The sequence below is a fragment of the Tribolium castaneum genome, chromosome 1 (genome assembly GCF_031307605.1).
Source record: "Tribolium castaneum strain GA2 chromosome 1, icTriCast1.1, whole genome shotgun sequence".
NCBI lineage: Eukaryota > Metazoa > Arthropoda > Insecta > Coleoptera > Tenebrionidae > Tribolium > Tribolium castaneum.
Window position 1 is genome coordinate 9,059,023 of NC_087394.1, and position 19,989 is coordinate 9,079,011.

General features: G+C 27.0%; 1 protein-coding gene, 2 long non-coding RNA genes and 1 pseudogene across 6 annotated transcripts in view; 3 read left to right on the forward strand and 1 right to left on the reverse strand.

The window, feature by feature from the left end:
* The window catches only part of tei (teiresias), a 359,103-nt gene that overhangs the window by 257,304 nt on the left and 81,810 nt on the right, over nucleotides 1-19,989 (forward strand). For both annotated transcript variants that reach the window (XM_064355624.1, XM_064355625.1), the window contains exon 6: nucleotides 17,417-17,527. In XM_064355624.1, coding sequence (XP_064211694.1) covers nucleotides 17,417-17,527 — 111 coding nt within the window. The remainder of the gene's footprint in view (nucleotides 1-17,416; nucleotides 17,528-19,989) is intronic.
* On the forward strand, nucleotides 703-3,274 carry LOC135265684 (uncharacterized). Of its 3 annotated transcripts, none has more exons than XR_010333461.1 (5): nucleotides 703-717; nucleotides 858-2,365; nucleotides 2,433-2,491; nucleotides 2,545-3,043; nucleotides 3,096-3,274. It is a non-coding gene; the product is annotated as an uncharacterized LOC135265684 (long non-coding RNA). The 3 variants fall into 3 exon arrangements; XR_010333462.1 differs by having other exon boundaries at nucleotides 858-2,154; nucleotides 2,221-2,491; XR_010333460.1 differs by having other exon boundaries at nucleotides 858-2,491.
* LOC135265692 (uncharacterized) lies at nucleotides 4,345-5,160 on the forward strand. Its single transcript, XR_010333469.1, has 2 exons — nucleotides 4,345-4,603; nucleotides 4,652-5,160. It is a non-coding gene; the product is annotated as an uncharacterized LOC135265692 (long non-coding RNA).
* LOC135265676 (probable cyclin-dependent serine/threonine-protein kinase DDB_G0292550) lies at nucleotides 5,793-7,301 on the reverse strand (annotated as a pseudogene).

A 19,989-nucleotide genomic window follows, 5' to 3' on the forward strand; every position in this document is an offset into this window, starting at 1 on the left:
GAAAAATATTTTAAAGGAGATCTTAAATTCTGCTCATCGTGAACAAATTTTTCAGTCTAGATTTAAGTGTTCAACATGAAGGTAGTAGTGATTGATGTTCAAGGATTTTATATACCTGAATTCATCGTTAAAGAATTAACAATATTTGATGGACATCGAACTGGTCACTATTTGTTTAAATCACCGGTGCCGTTTCGTCAACTAAGTGCAGATGTAAAAAAACAAGTGAAATATTTAGAATTAAATCATCATCTATTACGTTACAACAGTGGAAATATCGACTATGAAAATATTTATAACATACTAGAAGAAAATATTATCGATGATGTTATCGATATTATTTACGTAAAAGGAAGCGTTAAAGAGGATTTTTTAAGACAATTTTTCGATTCAAAGGACTTTTACCCTAGGATCATCAATTTGGAGGAAGCAAACTCTTGTCCAAAATTGCAACCACAACTTCCGTTATGTATGCATCATTACTTAAAAACTAAAATATGTATCTGTAGTCTTAATAATGTACGGTTTATTTATAATTATGTAATTCAGAATTTACCGAAATAAACGTTTAAAGTTTTAATCTCGTTTCCTTCTCCTACTTCATTAACCTGCCCTCTCCACTCTAGTTAAGATTACAAAAAGTATAAAGGGATCAACTTTTAGTGTGTGAAATAATTTTTATTGAAATATCAACAGTCAACACAACCATCATGTCTAGTAAGTAGAAATAATTTTTACATTATTTTATTTTAAATTTTTTCCGAATCAATTGTTTGAAATTTAATTACAACACTTCATCATCAGTCTTAATAAATTAATGTAATCTATTTATTAAATTTCTCTTTCTTTTGTTACAGAACATCCCGCAGGTTACTATGGGGACTATAACCCAGATTTGGTTGTTAACCACGCTGGGTTAACCGAAGAGGAGGTGGACCACCTCCTCACCCAAATTCCCGCGGGCACCTTCGAGTGGGTTTCCCTTATTAACATCTATCTGCGACTGGAACCGCCCCCATCCCTTGGAGGTTATTTTGATATTTTTACCGTGGGGCGCTTGACCGCCGCGATAGACACCGATGAGGAGCGGGGTATAATTGACATTTGGGTATGGGTACATTAAACCTCATACATGTTGGATCGTTTTATGATGTTCATAGCGTTTTTTATGATGTTCATAGCGTTAGGTTTGGCTTAAAAACTGCAATTAAAAATTTATTTAGGTGTATGACTTTTTTAGTTTAAGTATGTAGTTTGTTTTATGTATAATAAAAAATAATATTCATTCTGATTATTTTTGTGATCTTATTTCCTGTCTAACGTTTTTTTCTTGTAAATTTATGAATCAAAAATTTTATAAATATCCAGTTGTATTTGATTATTAATTTATCGTTACAATCATTTTCCCCAAAAAATTTATATCCAATAGTTTACAAACAATATATACATTTCTAATAGTTAAAACACATTTATACATCTTTTATAAAAAAAGTGGATTTGTTTAATTGAAATAGGTAAAAATTCATATCCAAAACCTTAATTAATTACTGGGCGGTTAACATTTTTTACCAAAAGATTTTGAAGAATTTACAACAATTTATCATAAACCCTCAACAGATGATATAGTAATTATTGTAAAAGCTGAAGTTTATATTTTTTTCATTATCTACTTTTAGATTTAAAACTAATTATCCGAAATCTATAAGCGAAGAATTTAAAATATCAAGTCCAATTTCGGCAGCGATAACAACTTACTCAGGTGGTATTTATCTTTTTCTCAGAGATAATACATATATTACATTATCTAGTTGCATCTCTGGATATAATGTTCCTGGTTTAACAAACGAATTATTTGAAGGTGTTCCTAATAAAATAACAAGGACATTTAGATATTTAAACGGAAAGCTGTACTTTTTTAATGAAAATAATTACTTTGAATATGATGAGTTTACTAAGAGTGTCATACAAGCGGGACCTAAAACTTTATCTATATTTAACATTAATTGTCCGCGAGAACCCATCTTAATTCAATTGAAAAAATTATCTTTTAAAAAGATTATTACACACAATGCAGTCCTGGTTGAAAATTTAACAGATTATACTCGTGAAGAAGATAGTTGGTGTAGTTGGTGTATTCATCAGTGTTTGTTTACAGTAAGTTTATATTACAACTTAATAAAACGTTCTTTCTAAACATCTAATTTAAACATCTAATTTCAGCTTCAGACCTACAAAAGTTGTGCCAAAAAGACGCATCGTAAGTTTATCGAAAATATTGACTTCGGCACAAGTTCTTCATCCACAAATTCTTCCGATTCAGACTACTGAATTCTTCTCTAAAACCAACATAAATAATCTTTTTTTGGTAAATTCTTTAATTTTTTAAATTTGTTTACCACATTTGATTGCTAAAAATGTGTTTAATTTTTTAGGAAAATTTTTATCAAATTTTTATCAAACAAAAAGTGCGTCACAAAATTCCTACGATAAGGTAAACCACAAAATTAGTATTAAATCATATTTTATTTCATTTTTATTTTTTAGGAAAGCGTGTTATCTGTTAACCGCAAAAATTGATTATAAAAGTTCCGTTTTTTACACATTTCACCAGTTTTATTAAAACTATCTTTGTGAGAAGTTGTATGTGCTCCGCTGTGTATTTTTGCATTTAAATTTCAAAGGATTCTGTAATGGCTGATCAACTATTAAATCTGAATAAAATTGCTGCCTGTGAATATACTGATACATATGTCAGTGCCAACGATTTGGAAGTGAACAAGAAATATAAAATCATCAATTTAACCAAGGCAAACACACAACATGGGGTTATGATGGTAGCATATCTGGACAACGTCGGTAAAGTTTTTTTACCTAAACGACTAACAGCAGTTATGAATGATACCATAATTACGACACTAATGGAAGGACTCGGATCTTATTTGATTTATATGGGACGTAAGCAAGCTAATGGAAATCAGGAACATGATGCCCACATTTTTAATTTCGAACGTATTGTTCACGAAGATTAATGTAAAATTTTTTGGTAAGTGTCATGTTCACCTCTATTTAAAAAACTAATTTATGATTTTTTTCAGGTTTCCAAAATAGACAGCACTATCCACTCTACCTACCTGAGGTTCGACTCCCCATGGAAGGAACAACAACAACAACAACTTTTTTTGCATTATATTTTAAACAAATAACAAAATAAACTTGGTGCGCAACAGACAAGTTAGGCAAACAACATTACAAAAATAAAAAACTACATATACTAGGTTTTTTTTCCTTATCGATAAAATAATGACTTTCCTTTATTAGTTATTAGTGACAAGCGCGATGATTTTCTGATATTTTGCTTAACTCAATACAGCATGTATTGTATATATACTTCATGTATTCACAATTGCACATTTCAAAAATCATATATTCAAAATTTCACAACCCCAAAAACCAAAAATTTCACAACCCCAAAAAGCTACTACTACTACTACTACTACTTGTTTTCTTGGTTGCATATTCGCAAACGGGCGGGGGGTGTGTTTAAAAAAAAAAAATGGAGGCCAGCGCCATCTTTGATTGACGGCTGCGCTGACGGCAGCGCCATCTAGCGAAAAGTTTGCAGACCGTGGCGCCATCTAACGTGAGAATTTAGGCGGAATTTGTGACGACATCGGCGCTACCAACATTACACCCAATATTAATTTTTAAATAAATTAAAATTTTGGCGCCATTTTTTTTAACAAACAAACATGGCCGACTAATTTCAAATATTAATTTTGAAATAATTTAAATTTGGCGCCAATTTACCATTAAACAAAAATGACCGCCGCCGACTTTCAAACTTCCAAGATGGCGACGATTATTATTATTATTATTATTATTATACTACATAAATATATTTGCATCATCACAAATGGCGTCAGTCGGCCGCAGGCCGGCTGACCAGCTGGTCGCAGGCCAGCGAGCTGCGATTACGCGCTTGCGTCTGCGGCTGACTGACACAATTTTCACACATGCGCAGTAGAGGGAGGTGGAGGTGGTTTTTGAACCGGCTATCTCTATCTACTAACTAGTTTTATTTTTAACTTAAACCATCTTCAGTAAACTATATGAAAAATGGTGTTCAAGTTGTTATTATTATACAGGGTGTCCGGGGAAAGTTTTGATCAATTATCTGCTAGAAAATGTGATGTAATTTTCGTTTTTATTTTTTTAACCGAAAACCAAAAGAACCAAACGTTTTTAACTACACCACTTAACTTTGGTTTTCTTGTGAAAGCCATTTTTACTTTGTGTATTTTTGAAAAGTATATTTTTTCCTGATTACAACGACGTATCATGATAATGATAATGATAATGTTTTATTGATGTTATAAATACAAAGTATCTTACATACGTCACCAAGAAAAGAAGAGAAAACAAGAAAATACACTTTAACCGTTTACAAAAGCAGATAATAATAATTATATAAGAAAACTTAGTTAAGATGACATTTTACAAAAATAATTACTGAATTCATCAACAGAGTAAAATGCCTCTTGTAGCAAGAAAGATTTAACACAGTTTTTAAAAGCCTTGAACTCGAGGTTTTTATAGGTGTCAGGTAACATGTTAAATAATTTAATACAGTAATAACTTGTGCTGTTTCTAGTACGTGATAATCGCAGAAAATTTGGTCTGAGTAAATGCCGGAATCTGGTGGAGTATGTATGATCAAACGAATCATATTTGTTTAAGTTTTGATGAGTATATAGAAGACATTGCAAAATATAAGTGCAGGGAACCGTTAAAATTTTGAAGTTTCTGAAATATTGACGACAGTCACTCTGATAGTGACAGCCAGCAATAATTCTGATACATTTTCTTTGTATTTTGAATAATTTAGCTGTATGTGGCGAATGACCCCAAGCAAGGATGGCATATGAAAGAACACTGTGAAATATGGCATGATAAACTGATAATAAAGTTTTAGTCGATAAGGTAGATACCAACTGCCTAAACAAGAACAATTTTTTAGAAAGTTTAGTAACTAAGTAGTCGCAATGAGTTTCCCAAGTCAATCCACAATCCAGAAAAACACCTAACAGCTTAATATAAGAAGGGGTAATAAATGATTTGTTTAAGGAAAAAATAATTTCTTGAGTTTTGGCACAATTAACGGTAAGTTTGTTACCAATAAACCAGTCTTTAATTTTGGTTTCAACACAAGTTTTTATGTGATCCAGAGCCTCTTTTAAATCAAAAGCGCCATAGATAGTGGTGTCGTCAGCAAACAGTAAGAAATTAGTATCTTTAATAGAAAGTGGCAGGTCATTTATAAAGATGAGAAATAGAGTCGGTCCTAGGACCGATCCTTGCGGTACACCAAATTTAATTTCCATTTTATTGGAATTAATATTGTGAGCAGAAACGAACTGATCATCAAACTAATACTTCTGACACAGAATCCATATGATTTTAATTTTTGTAACAATATCACATGATATGATCGAATCCGCTGATCAAAATAGAAGAGTGCTTTGGAAAAAACGTCAACAATTTTGTCTTTAAACAAACTAGATTTAAGAGGTTTAATTGATTTTGTATCTGGAAGGTTTGCATTTGTACCAAACTTACTTATTCAAAACTAAACGACATGGTAAGCTAGAATTTTATTGTTCGCAAAACAAAACAAGAAAAAGTTAAAATATAAAGATTTTGCTCGCATATTTAATAGGATTTTCAAAATTTAATTTGTTAAACAATATTTTTCACGTTTTTTTCAAAGCACTCTTTGCAAAAATTATATTATTATTATTATTATTATTATTATTATTATTATTATTATTATTATTATTATTATTATTATTATTATTATTATTATTATTATTATTATTATTATTATTATTATTATTATTATTATTATTATTATTATTATTATTATTATTATTATTATTATTATTATTATTATTATTATTATTATTATTATTATTATTATTATTATTATTATTATTATTATTATTATTATTATTATTATTATTATTATTATTATTATTATTATTATTATTATTATTATTATTATTATTATTATTATTATTATTATTATTATTATTATTATTATTATTATTATTATTATTATTATTATTATTATTATTATTATTATTATTATTATTATATTATTATTATTATTATTATTATTATTATTATTATTATTATTATTATTATTATTATTATTATTATTATTATTATTATTATTATTATTATTATTATTATTATTATTATTATTATTTATTATTATTATTATTATTATTATTATTATTATTATTATTATTATTATTATTATTATTATTATTATTGTTATTATTATTATTATTATTATTATTATTATTATTGTTATTATTATTATTATTATTATTATTATTATTATTATTATTATTATTATTATTATTATTATTATTATTATTATTATTATTATTATTATTATTATTATTATTATTATTATTATTATTATTATTATTATTATTATTATTATTATTATTATTATTAATTATTATTATATTATTATTATTATTATTATTATTATTATTATTATTATTATTATTATTATTATTATTATTATTATTATTATTATTATTATTATTATTATTATTATTATTATTATTATTATTATTATTATTATTATTATTATTATTATTATTATTATTATTATTATTATTATTATTATTATTATTATTATTATTATTATTATTATTATTATTATTATTATTATTATTATTATTATTATTATTATTATTATTATTATTATTATTATTATTATTATTATTATTATTATTATTATTATTATTATTATTATTATTATTATTATTATTATTATTATTATTATTATTATTATTATTATTATTATTATTATTATTATTATTATTATTATTATTATTATTATTATTATTATTATTATTATTATTATTATTATTATTATATTATTATTATTATTATTATTATTATTATTATTATTATTATTATTATTATTATTATTATTATATTATTATTATTATTATTATTATTATTATTATTATTATTATTATTATTATTATTATTATTATTATTATTATTATTATTATTATTATTATTATTATTATTATATTATTATTATTATTATTATTATTATTATTATTATTATTATTATTATTATTATTATTATTATTATTATTATTATTATTATTATTATTATTATTATTATTATTATTATTATTATTATTATTATTATTATTATTATTATTATTATTATTATTATTATTATTATTATTATTATTATTATTATTATTATTATTATTATTATTATTATTATTATTATTATTATTATTATTATTATTATTATTATTATTATTATTATTATTATTATTATTATTATTATTATTATTATTATTATTATTATTATTATTATTATTATTATTATTATTATTATTATTATTATTATTATTATTATTATTATTATTATTATTATTATTATTATTATTATTATTATTATTATTATTATTATTATTATTATTATTATTATTATTATTATTATTATTATTATTATTATTATTATTAGATTTTGTCATATCATGTCATATATCATTGTATCATCATTGAGTGTTAATTTGTAAGGATTTTTACAGATAATTGTCAAACAGTTCAATTCATTATGTAAAAAAATTTCCACTGAAAAACGTAGGTATTTGTTGAGCTTTTTTCAAAAAAATACTTATTCCTTTTTTCTTAAATTTAAATTGTGCGTTTGCCTGAAATAAGGACTCTGATCCTTTAGCGACAAATATACGAAAAACGTATTTTAAATAATGTTCAACTAATAAACTTTCTACGGCAGCGTGGTTTCCCGCAAGCTCGACCGTATTTCGTTTATTAATTATTTCCAACACTACGAATTCTACAACAAAAATTTTATTTTTTACGTCAAACTTTTAATATAAATTTTCGAGCGTTGTGATCCTGATCATCTTTTATTGGCAGGTACGTAAGTAAAAATGTTGATTAAGTGGTTTTATTCGGTTTATTTGTGCAATTTTGACTTACTTGCCATAAAATTTTACCCAGAAATAAGTAGTTAACTAGCAAAAGGTCTACAGGTCATTTCACTTTTTTATATAATTTTTTTATTTTTAAAAAGTTTGAAAAATTAAAGTGGACCATATATTATCTAATAACTCCAAAACTACAAATTTTAAAATAAAAGACGCCAGATTTGGAATTCTTAGTTATTTTACCTCAACTAGGCATAATTTTTCGTTTATAGTGATCTTGATGATATTTTCATTGGTAATTAAAAATTGTGAGCAACATTACGTTATTAGCAAAATTTTGACGCGATTTACAAAACTTTGCAGAAATAAGTATTTAACTAGATAAAAGGGCTACATTATTTTTAGTAAATTAGAAAAATAAAACCGACCACATTTTGTCTATTTTTTCTACGACTACGGATCTTAAAACAAAAATGATAACAGATTTAAAATCGTCAGGTAATTTTAATATGTTTAATAAATCGCAAAAATCCCAATAAAGGGCTTAAATAACATTATTATTGTGATCTCTTGCTCTTGATCTACCTCGTTTTAAGTGAGAAACAACAAGTTTTGTGAAAATTCTTCTTGAAAATTATCTGTGTCTTGTTCAAATGTTACCTATATTTTTTTTAATTAATTAAAACCTCATATTTTTAGATATTATGCTTAAATATACTGACATTCGAAAATAATGTTCAGTTTTTCTCTCGATTCTGATTACGAGATCAGTGTAATCGCTTTAACTCTTTTCTTGTTGATAAAAATAAACCTGTTCCGATCTTTAAAACAACCAAAGAGACGAAAAAAAATAGTTTGTTTAGCTTCAAGTAACTAAAAGCGGGGATATGATAGTGTACTGCAAACAGCTATTTCACAACAACATATTTCCTGGACTTCTCACAATAAAAAAGGCGACAAGCGAGAAATTCTTTAAACATGTTGGAACGACTCCAAAGAATAAACATTCGTTGATAGGGAGATATTGCCTGTGCTTTTTGTGGAAATTTTACTTCACTTTGTATTTTTGTTTGATAGTTTCTTCCAGTCGTTGATTCTCAAATATTTTATTTTACGATCATTTTTGTAGCCGTTTTTTTTAACACTGTATGCTATTGTTACATGAAGAAATAATTTTAATTGTGCTTAATTTATCCGAGAGAAAATTTACGGGATTTTTAATCGCTAGGTAAAAATCTCCTGGGCAAACTTAATAGTTGAGTAAGGAGAAACTAAAATTTAATGCCCATATTTTACTCTTAATGCTTAGTCAGTTTGAACATGAAACTCAAGAAGTTCTATCCCATTGTGAAATTTTATTTTCAAGTTAAATTTACACGAAAATAATAATTTTTGTAAAGTTTGGAATAAGACGTGTACACGTGTGGTAAATAACTTGAACTTTGTGGCCCGTACTTTAATTTCCTTTTGGCGGAGCAATTTATATGAGACTGACTTCATTGAAACGAATTTACTAAACTACCACTTTTGCTAAGGAACTTCCAACGAACTTGAAGCTTTAAAAGCAATAACACCTAAGTTTAATTAGAAGACAAATTTATGCACACATTTCTTAGCTTCAAGGATGCAAAGTTGAGAAATCAATGCGGCAAATGACTTTGTCAACCTCCAGAATGCGGAAACGGTTCGTTTCAACATAATCCTCCAAGAATCAATGCAATAATTACTTGTTACCCTGTAATTTAGAACTTCTAGGCCATTAACCACAAAAGCCTCAATGTCAATGTGTCTGTGTTCTAATCATAGGAAGTAGTTTCGCTGATCCCTTAAAAGCCTCCGGGTTTTTTCCCCAAGATTTTCGGAGTGTGATTAAATGCAACGAGTTTTTTCTTCAATTCATTTACTGACTACATGTATGTGTGAAAGAGTAGTTTCTGCAGACGGAAATAAACTAAATAAGGAATCGGTCAAATGTTTCGAATTTTATACGTAATACGATTGTTATTAATTTAAAAAATTGTGGAAAAACACAACTTTGGAAATCAAATCTGAAAAACCTTATAAAAATAATAATTACAGTAATTTGTTTCGGCAAACTCACGTTGCGTATTTAGATATAAGATATGAATATTTCACAAAGGCTATTAATCTAGCTTTAGATAGAGCAAGACGCGTTGGCAGCATAGTAATAACTAACTATTATCACGTATGGTGAATTTACGGTTGATTTAGTTATACACCACTTCTCACTATGTTTTGAGGTAATGAATTATCATTCAAGTTGTGATTAGGGTTTGTGTGGAATTCATTTCTATCGAGAACGGTTCATACAATACAAATTATCCGATTAACGAAGAACTAAAAATAACAGAAGACTACAGCTTGTGCTCAAAATGTTCCTCTTGCGCTAATTCTCGGTATTATTTAAAGAAACACTTTGTTACCAGTTTTAGGACGTATTAGATTAATTGTTGTATCCGTAGTTTTGGTCTTAAAATATTTTGGATCAAAAGATTTATTTCTGAAAATTGAAAATATACTTATTTCATACAATGCATTTCACACACTAACATAAGCTTAACAAGCAATTTTAAAGTATTTAAAACGTTTTTACAATACTCAGTTTTAATGTAAAATTTAATATATTCTTCAATTGCCGGTTCACTGTAAAAATGGTGGATGCGCCGGGTTAGAAAGTACGTATTATTTTGTATTTGTATTTCTTCATAAATAAACCTTTATTTTAGAATTACATTTCAAAAATTTCCTTAGCTAGTTTCTAATTCACATGATTATCAAGTTATTTCGACTAACACCAAAAAAACATTTTAAATAATTGGAAAGAAATGAGTAAATAACATATAATTTAGCCTTAACTGAATTTTAAGTTTTAAGTTTTTTACAAAAATTGCAAATAAATGGTATTTTTAAGGTGTTAAAATGCATTACATTGCAACTGTGGTGTGTAAAGTTACCAAGAAAATAGTTTTTACCGATGGTACTAATTCTACTTACACCATAATAAATATACAATTTGTAGTGCTTAACTTAAATCTGAAATTTAAAAAAAAGTAAGAACTGTATTAATTCTTTAAAGAATTTTGAGACAGAGCATCTCAAAACTCTTTCGAGTTCCACTGTTAACTACAAAACACAATAATGTGCGACTTTTATTAATTTTTTTATAACTCTTTGGAACTTCAGCAATTTTTAATAAGAATTGTATAACTAATAAAGAATAAATGCCGACCCCCCACATCCTCCGATTTGTGATCTGATCTACGAGTATCTAGAATAATTATTATTTATATTTCTGAAAAGCAGTTTGTTTTTGTGAAAGAAACCTCTGTTATGCACAACCATTTTTTTGGCTAAAAGAACTTAAGAAAATCAATTTTATTTGCCCCGTGAACGCTTATGCACTTTTCTTTGCATCTAGAACAGTTAAAATTGCTAAAAATTGCAAACGCTTGATTTTTTCAATTGTTGTCGAGATTTTTTTTGTTCATCTGCCAATAACTCCGGAATTACTGGTCATAATTCCTAGCAGTTTAATACCGTTAAAATCCTATTTAATTGTCTATTTTCTGAAAAAAAATTAATGTCCTGCAACTAATAGTTTTCGAGGAAATTGCTATCAAGCACAAAAATATTTAGATAAAATTAAAAATTGTTCATAATTTGAAAACTAATGGAAACGTTTTTCGTGCCGCTGTTTAATTTTTCGGGTGATTTTACAGGCGTCAAAATAGCGCCATTTTTTGGAATAGGGAGTTTTGGCGTTATTAACAAAGTACGGAATTCAAAGAAAAAACTAAATCTTTTTCAAGTCTACAATTCATCACAAAAAACTTTTAATTGTAAAACTTGTAAAATTGTAAAACAATATAAGTCAAACATCTCAAAAACAAGTAAACACATTTATTTAATTATTTTTAGTCAAAATCTAATAGGAAATTTTTAAAACTAAGTGGTTTAGAGAAAAACGAATAACACATTTTAGACAGCATCCCACTATTGTTTCTGGTTTTGGGTTTATAAGTAAACAGTAGTTAACATTTTAACGAAATCGTAAAAAAATATATGTCTTATTATACAGGGTGATTCAAAAGTGTCGGCCAAACTCTTGTATGGTGAAAAAAACGTTCACTTAAGCACAAAAATGAGGTCAGATTTTTTTCGATTTTAATTACGATATATTTTTTCATTTATTTTCCTTAGCACCGATATCGATTTTTGTTTTCTGTTTCCTATGATGTCGAATTTAATTTATTGTCGAATTCGCAAGTCTTTTAATAGTTTTGTACATCATAAGACATTAATTGTTAATTTTTTCATGTATTTGTTTAATGTTGCAAGATGTGTCGTTTCCGCTAACTAAAGCCAAAAAAATATAATCTGAAGCATCAAAAAATTAACTTAAATTTTTGAAGACCTGTATCTCGTGAAAAAAGCCCAAACAATTTTTTGTCGTAGGAACTTTTAATTCAGTGAGCAAGAGATTATACGGTGTTTTTAAATCACCCTGTAGAAGACATTCGAATCAATCAAAACCCACTCCAAACACTTTTCCATGGAAAATTTAATAATACAATCTTTATTTATCGTCACTACCACAGTAATTAAAAAAGGAAATGTTTGCGATTTAAAATGGTGGATGCGCCGGGTTAATAATGTCATATTTTTTATTTATTCACAATTAAAATAGTGTTTCAGTCCGTGTGTTTAGTTTCAGTGCTTTAGTTTTACTTTGACAACTTGCGGCAAACAGATTACGATTTTTTGTAAAAAAAAATCATATCGTTTAGGTTTTTCAAAAGATACATACTTAAAAGAACGATATGTGTTGTTTATTTTTGTTTATAATGGATACATATTAGTTGTTAAAATTCAATTATAAATTCAATTCTCGGTATTATTTAAAGAAACACTTTGTTACGAGTTTTAGGACATATTAGATTAATTGTTGTATCCGTAGTTTTGGTCTTAAAATATTTTGGATCAAAAGATTTATTTCTGAAAATTGAAAATATACTTATTTCATACAATGCATTTCACACACTAAGATAAGCTTAACAAGCAATTTTAAAGTATTTAAAACGTTTTTACAATACTCAGTTTTAATGTAAAATTTAATATATTCTTCAATTGCCGGTTCACTGTAAAAATGGTGGATGCGCCGGGTTAGAAAGTACGTATTATTTTGTATTTGTATTTCTTCATAAATAAACCTTTATTTTAGAATTACATTTCGAAAATTTCCTTAGCTAGTTTCTAATTCACATGATTATCAACACAATGATTAATATCTCATGAATAGCTTTATACAACAATAAAAAAATCTTGGAAAGTTATTTCGACTAACACCAAAAAAACATTTTAAATAATTGGAAAGAAATGAGTAAATAACATATAATTTAGCCTTAACTGAATTTTAAGTTTTAAGTTTTTTACAAAAATTGCAAATAAATGGTATTTTTAAGGTGTTAAAATGCATTACATTGCAACTGTAGTGTGTAAAGTTACCAAGAAAATAGTTTTTACCGATGGTACTAATTTTACTTACACCATAATATATATACAATTTGTAGTGCTTAACTTAAATCTGAAATTTAAAAAAAAGTAAGAACTGTATTAATTCTTTAAAGAATTTTGAGACAGAGCATCTCAAAACTTTAGACTCTTTCGAGTTTCACTGTCAACTACAAAACACAAAAATGTGCTACTTTTATTAATTTTTTTGTAACTCTTTGGAACTTCAGCAATTTTTAATAAGAATTGTATTATTAACAAAAAATAAATGCCGACCCTCCACATCCTCTGATTTGTGATTTGATCTACGAGTATCTAGAAAAATTAATATTTATATTTCTGAAAAAGAGTTTGTTTTTGTGGAAGAAACCTTTGTTATGCATAACCTTTTTTTGGCTACAAATTTTTAAAAAAATAAATTCTATTTGGTCCGTGAACGCTTATGTACATCTCTTTCCATCTAGAGCAGTTAAGATTGCAACAAATTGCAATCTCTTGATTTTTTCGATTTTTGTCGAGATTTTTTTGTTCATCTGCCAATAACTCCGGAATTACTGGTCACAATTCCTTGCAGTTTAATACCGTTAAAAGCCTATTTAATTGTCTATTTTCTGGAAAAAAATCAATGTCCTGCAACTAATAGTTTTCGAGGAAATTGCTATCAAGCCCAAAAATATTTAGATAAAATTAAAAATTGTTTCTAATTTGAAAACTAATGGAAACGTTTTTCGTGACGCTGTTTAATTTTTCGGGTGATTTTAAACACGTCAAAATAGCGCTATTTTCTGGAATACGTAGTTTTGGCGTTATTAACAAAATACGGAAGACTTATTTTGCAATTTTGATATTAAAAGAAAAACTAAATCTTTTTCAAGTCTGCAATTTATCACAGAAAACTTTTAATCGTACAACTTACAATATAAGTCAAACAACTCATAAAAACAAGTAAACATATTTATTTAATTATTTTTAGTCAAAATCAAATATTGTTTCTGGTTTTGGGTTTATAAGTGAACAGTAGTTGACATTAAATTAAATTATTACTTCTAGATTAATTTTCCTTTCCTGAGCGTTAAAACGGTCAAAACGTACTTGTAATTATTTTTCAGCCCAATTATTCTTAAAGATGTTAGTTTAGTTTAAAACTTGGGTGTTGTTGCTTCTTTTCATCGCTTTTGATATTTATGTATTTCGTTTAATTTAGATAAAACCTATAAAAAACTTAAACTGCTCTTGAGCAAGGTCCTAAATCTTATTGGCGTCGCAATCTACCTTCTACATTCTATTCCACAATCTTCATTTCCTAAGTTGACCTACTTTTTCTACATAAAAATTCGCCGTTACTTTAAAGTTATCGCTATTTGGAATCGTGTATGCATGCAGATGAAATAAAAAGAAAAACAACATAACGAAATGGATAAGAACGTAATTAAAGAAGAGTAATAACTGGCATTAACATTTGTAGTTTTGGAGTTTTAGGTAATTATGTTAACACAGCCGAGTTCCAACGTAGTAAAATTATTTTTGGCCATTGGATTCGTAATTTAAGAGAAACTGTCATCAACACTTTAGTCGTTATTGTTCGCAAACAAAGTTATTTTTCTGGATTAAAAATCTGAAGCTAATGGCTAGTTGTGGAAAAGACGAGTGGCCACTGAAATGGTCTCCCATTATAAAACATGTAGAGTGGGTTAATTAACCGACGTCTGCTGTTGACAGTTTAACTCATTTAGGAAAACTTTATCAACTAATCCACTCTCCACAACTATTTATAGTGAAGGCGTTAGATTATAGCAGTCGTCTTCTAACCCCTAACCCCATTACCGATAATAACAGTCATTATTTCACAACAGTGTCGTTCACAAAAACCACCCGTCTGTTCTTTATCGCCCACAGTATGCATCTTATTACGAGTTTTTTCCACAGCCACTGAAACTCATGAATTTGCGTTTTACGATCGCTTGCTATCAAAAGATTCGAATACGTTATGCACTTCTTGCCCGCAAACGTGCTTACTTTGCGTGTAATAGCCGTGTTTACGACGAAGCTGTCTGTTTATCTAGTTTATTATGAGGAAAAAGTCACTTTTTTCTTCGGAAACTTTAATACAGCGGCTTTATCTTATGATAAACAGTTTAAGCTTTGTTAATTTAAGTTGCGCGAAGCAACGGCCAAAGCTTACAAGATAAAACGACTCATAACACTAGTTTACAACAGTTTTTACCAATAGATTTCAATAGATAATTAACCCTTAGTCTGATACTGACGTTGAAAAGAAATAGTACATCAAGTTATTTAATCTTTGTACAGAGTGATTCTTTTAGGGCTTGTATTAAAAACTTTCAACTTCTAAGACATCCAGAGCATTAAAATTTTATATACAATCCAAATCGACTATTCTGAGTTCAAACTACATTATTTTCAAAATGGCTAAGCTTCCGGAACTACAAAAAATTGGCGCCAAGTTTTAAATTTTAAAAAGTAGCCAAACATTTTTATTGCATAATTTTTTTCAATTCTTTTTGTTAAAATTTAATTTGCACGGATTTATCTAAGATATCATAGCCCTTGGACTCTTTGCGATAAATGAATATTTTTTATTGAATTTGATTACCGAAGGTTTGAAGAGTCTTCTAGGACTTTCAAAATTGTCAACTGTCAAATTCATGGCTAGTATGATTTTTTCATTCTGTTTTTTGCGATTATTTGAAAAACTGTAAAAGATAGATGTAGAAGATGTTAATAAAAACCTGCATAGAAATTGATGTTTTTTTGATTATTATTGGAAAAACAGGGTCATCCCCTTAAAAAAAACTGTTTTATATTCATTTTTTATCATCATTTTCAAAAAATCATATTAGCCTTGCAATTTGACAGTTGACAATTTTGAAGATTTAGGATGACTCTCCGAACCTTTGGCTATCAAATGCATAAAGAATAATTCTTTTATTTTAAAGGGTTCACGAGCTGTGATATTTTAAATGAACCCCTGCAAATAAAAATTTGAATAAAAAAATTGGCATACGTCAAAAACAATGACAGATAGGTACTAACAACTAGAGTAAAATTCAAAAATGCAATAAAAATAGGTGGTTACTACTTAAATTTTCAAAGTTGGCATTAATTTCTCGAAATTCTGCCATTTTAAAAATAATTTAGTTGAACTCATAATGGTCGATGTAGGTTGTATACAAAATCTTAAAGCTCTAGCTATACAGGGTGCTCAAAAACTGGCGCACCAACTCAGTAGTACGTTGTTGAGAAACATGTGTACATTATGGGAAAAATCTTGAAAAAATTCCTAAAGTCATATTTTAAAAAATCTGAAACCACAAACTTTTTTTGTTAACTTCCTCAATTTTTATTATTTTTTAATGTTTTTATGTTTTACAGTAAGTAATCGTTCCGTAACAAATCGATGAATAATTATTTTTAAATTTACTATCAGATTTTAGCAGTTTTTCTAATTTAAAAAATTAAAATTCATCCAAAAAATCACAATGTGTAGATGTGACAACACTGGGAATTATTTCCTAGGAAACCGTTTCAAAAATAATTTATTTTTATTGTTGCTCAAATTCTATTGCGATCATGGCTGTTAGACAACGTTGCCACATATCATTTATCTAAAATTAGTTATTTATCAATAACTTTAATACAAAAATTTTTTTTACTATTTTTACCTTTATATGTAACCAGTTCTCTACCACACACCATTGAGTTGGTGCGCCAGTTTTTGAGCACGCTGTATTAGAAGTTAAAAAAAATCAGCCTGAATATTTAAGTTTTGGGTGAGTAAGCAGAAAACAAATTCAGTATAAATTATCTTTTGGTAAAAGAAAAATAAATTAACTAGTGCAATCACTACATCTTTGTTTTTTTAGACGACATGGAAGTGACCCAAGAGCCTGACTTCGACATTGGTGAATTGAGCTCGACTGGGAGACAAGTTGAAGTGGCCCTTGGCGGTGCAGTACAACTCGCTTGCCCTCCAGGTAACGTATTCTTAAAAAGCTCTTTAAAATTTAAAAGCACAATAACGTAATTTTCTCCGTAAATTGAAAAAAATCTACATATTTTTTCGTTCCTCGTAAAGCGAATTCCAAGGCAATTCGCTCCTGAAAACGTTAATTATGCTGAAAAGTTGAAATAATTTCAGGTGCCTAAGTATCTTGACGTAATATTGTTGGAGTTTAATTAAAATGCGTCGCTATATTTCGGTCATTACCAATAATTAAATATTGCGAAAACAAAATGCTCTTGGGAGAAAGTTAACTTTAGCACAGAGGTTCATTTTCAAGCATATTATTGCGTGGTATTTGAAATTGGTAATTATGATTGCATTGTTCACACTTTTTTGATACTTGAGGCTTGTTCTTTACAAACTTAATTGCCGCAGTCAGTACATGTTTTTAAGACACTTCAACTTATTTACAGTATGGAAAGTTTTATTTTTTTTAACAAAAGGAAGTAAATAAAATTAACACCTGTTTAAAACAAGACATTTCTTTGAAAAATGCTTTAAAAGAAAAATTATGAGCCTCGACAATTTTCAAAGACTAGATTTGCCACTGGGTAGTTCACAGTTAAAATATATAAATTTAAGTGAAATTAGAACTTAAAATGGAGTAGGTCCATTTAATTAACACCATATCTTTGTTCATTTTATTTTATTTTATTAGAAAAAATGAGTTGTAATAGAGGCTTGAGTAAAAAGTATATTTTTAAAGTATACATGGCTGTTTATAAAAACTCATAGTGCCATCTTATGTTTTTTTAATAAAACACACGTTTCCTTGGGTTAAGCTTTTATTTATAATATTTATAAACCAAGCTTGGTTGATTTTGCTTAGTTTTTTTTATTTTATATTTTTTGACGAGAAAAAAAATTAATAAATTATTAAAAAAAATTATACCGAAATACTAAATAATACAAAAATTAATTGATTTAGCTTAAAAGGAGAAAAAGTAAATTATCTATAAAATACGCTTCAGTTTCATGTTGCATTTTGTTACACGTGTTTTAACACTTCTGTGAAACTCGCTTATGCTTTTTCTTAGTAATATCCTTAATATTATTAACATAAGAAAATTTTCTCTAAAATCCCAATATTTCATGAAGAAATCCTTTTTTTTTCAAAAGAAGTTGATCAAATTTTAATGTTGCGGTTGAATAAAGTATATTTCAAAAACAAGAAAAAGGGCATTACCACATAATTTTAAGATTACTATAGAGTTCAGAGGGATTATAAAGTATATTTTAAGAAATTAAAAAAAAAATCAAATCCCATTTTATTGGTATGTATCTAAAGAAGTATGAGCTTTAATGCTTAATTTTTTTAGAGAATCGCAGTTGAAAAGATAAAAAAAAACCTTAAAAGTTCATAACCTAGTAATTTTAAACGAAAAACTACTTTTTTGCATCTAAAACACGATTACCTTTCTATTAAATGGGAATAAATTAAACGCTACGTAATTTACAAGTACTTATACGCTAAGTATAATAGAAAACAGTAAATGCTGTGTAAAGTGAAAAAATGAAAAAAAAAATATGTTTTTTAAAGCATTTGTTTAAAAAAATCATTAAACATTTGACTTAATGAATTGCTATTAAGAAGTTATAGCGCTTTGTAAGTAGCATTCTTTAAGTTTTTGCAATTAATACATTTTTTGAAATATCAAAAAAATTAAATTATTTAAAAAATTTTGCTAAATCTACCCATATTGGTATTGGTATTAAAGGCTACGTCCAAAAACGCAAGAAATGTAGGGGATTTCATTTCAATAAAATAAATTCCTACCTGTTGTCTAATACCTAACTAATTTCTGAATCACTTTTTGAAAATAATTTTAGGTGATTTAAAGGGTTATACAATTAATTTTCTGAATAAAGTTTTTTTTATTTAAAGGACCATAACTCGAATTTTTGTTAAAGACATGAGAAAAACATCCTCGAAAGATATTTTGTAATAATTTTAATTTTTAAGTTAAATTTATGATTAGGAAGGAAATTACTAGCTTGCTAGGTGTTCAAATGCTCCCGTTCTAATTATCATTAATGTTAATTAGTTTGAAATCGCCGTGCGATTCGTTGTGGAAGATTTTAACGTCCTGCGTTAGAAAGGCTTAGAGAACTAATTTGTTTCAGTGGCTTTCTGCTTAGTATGCAGGGATTTAGTTAAAGGTCGTTGGTGTAGGATCAATCCCTTAACCCTGTAATAACAATAGTACAGAAGGAAAGTTTTAAATAAAGTCGTATTTCACAAACACCCTGCACTGCGTTCTTAAGAACTCTATGCATATGTAACTACACAGGAAAGAATCTGAATAATATTATAAAAAGCGCGACTTGTGCAGAACCACTTAACTTCTTGCTGCAACATGCATATGTAAACAAGCCGAACTATAAAGTTCCTGATGGGTTTACTTCACAGGTCTTGTTTATTGGAAGCAGTTG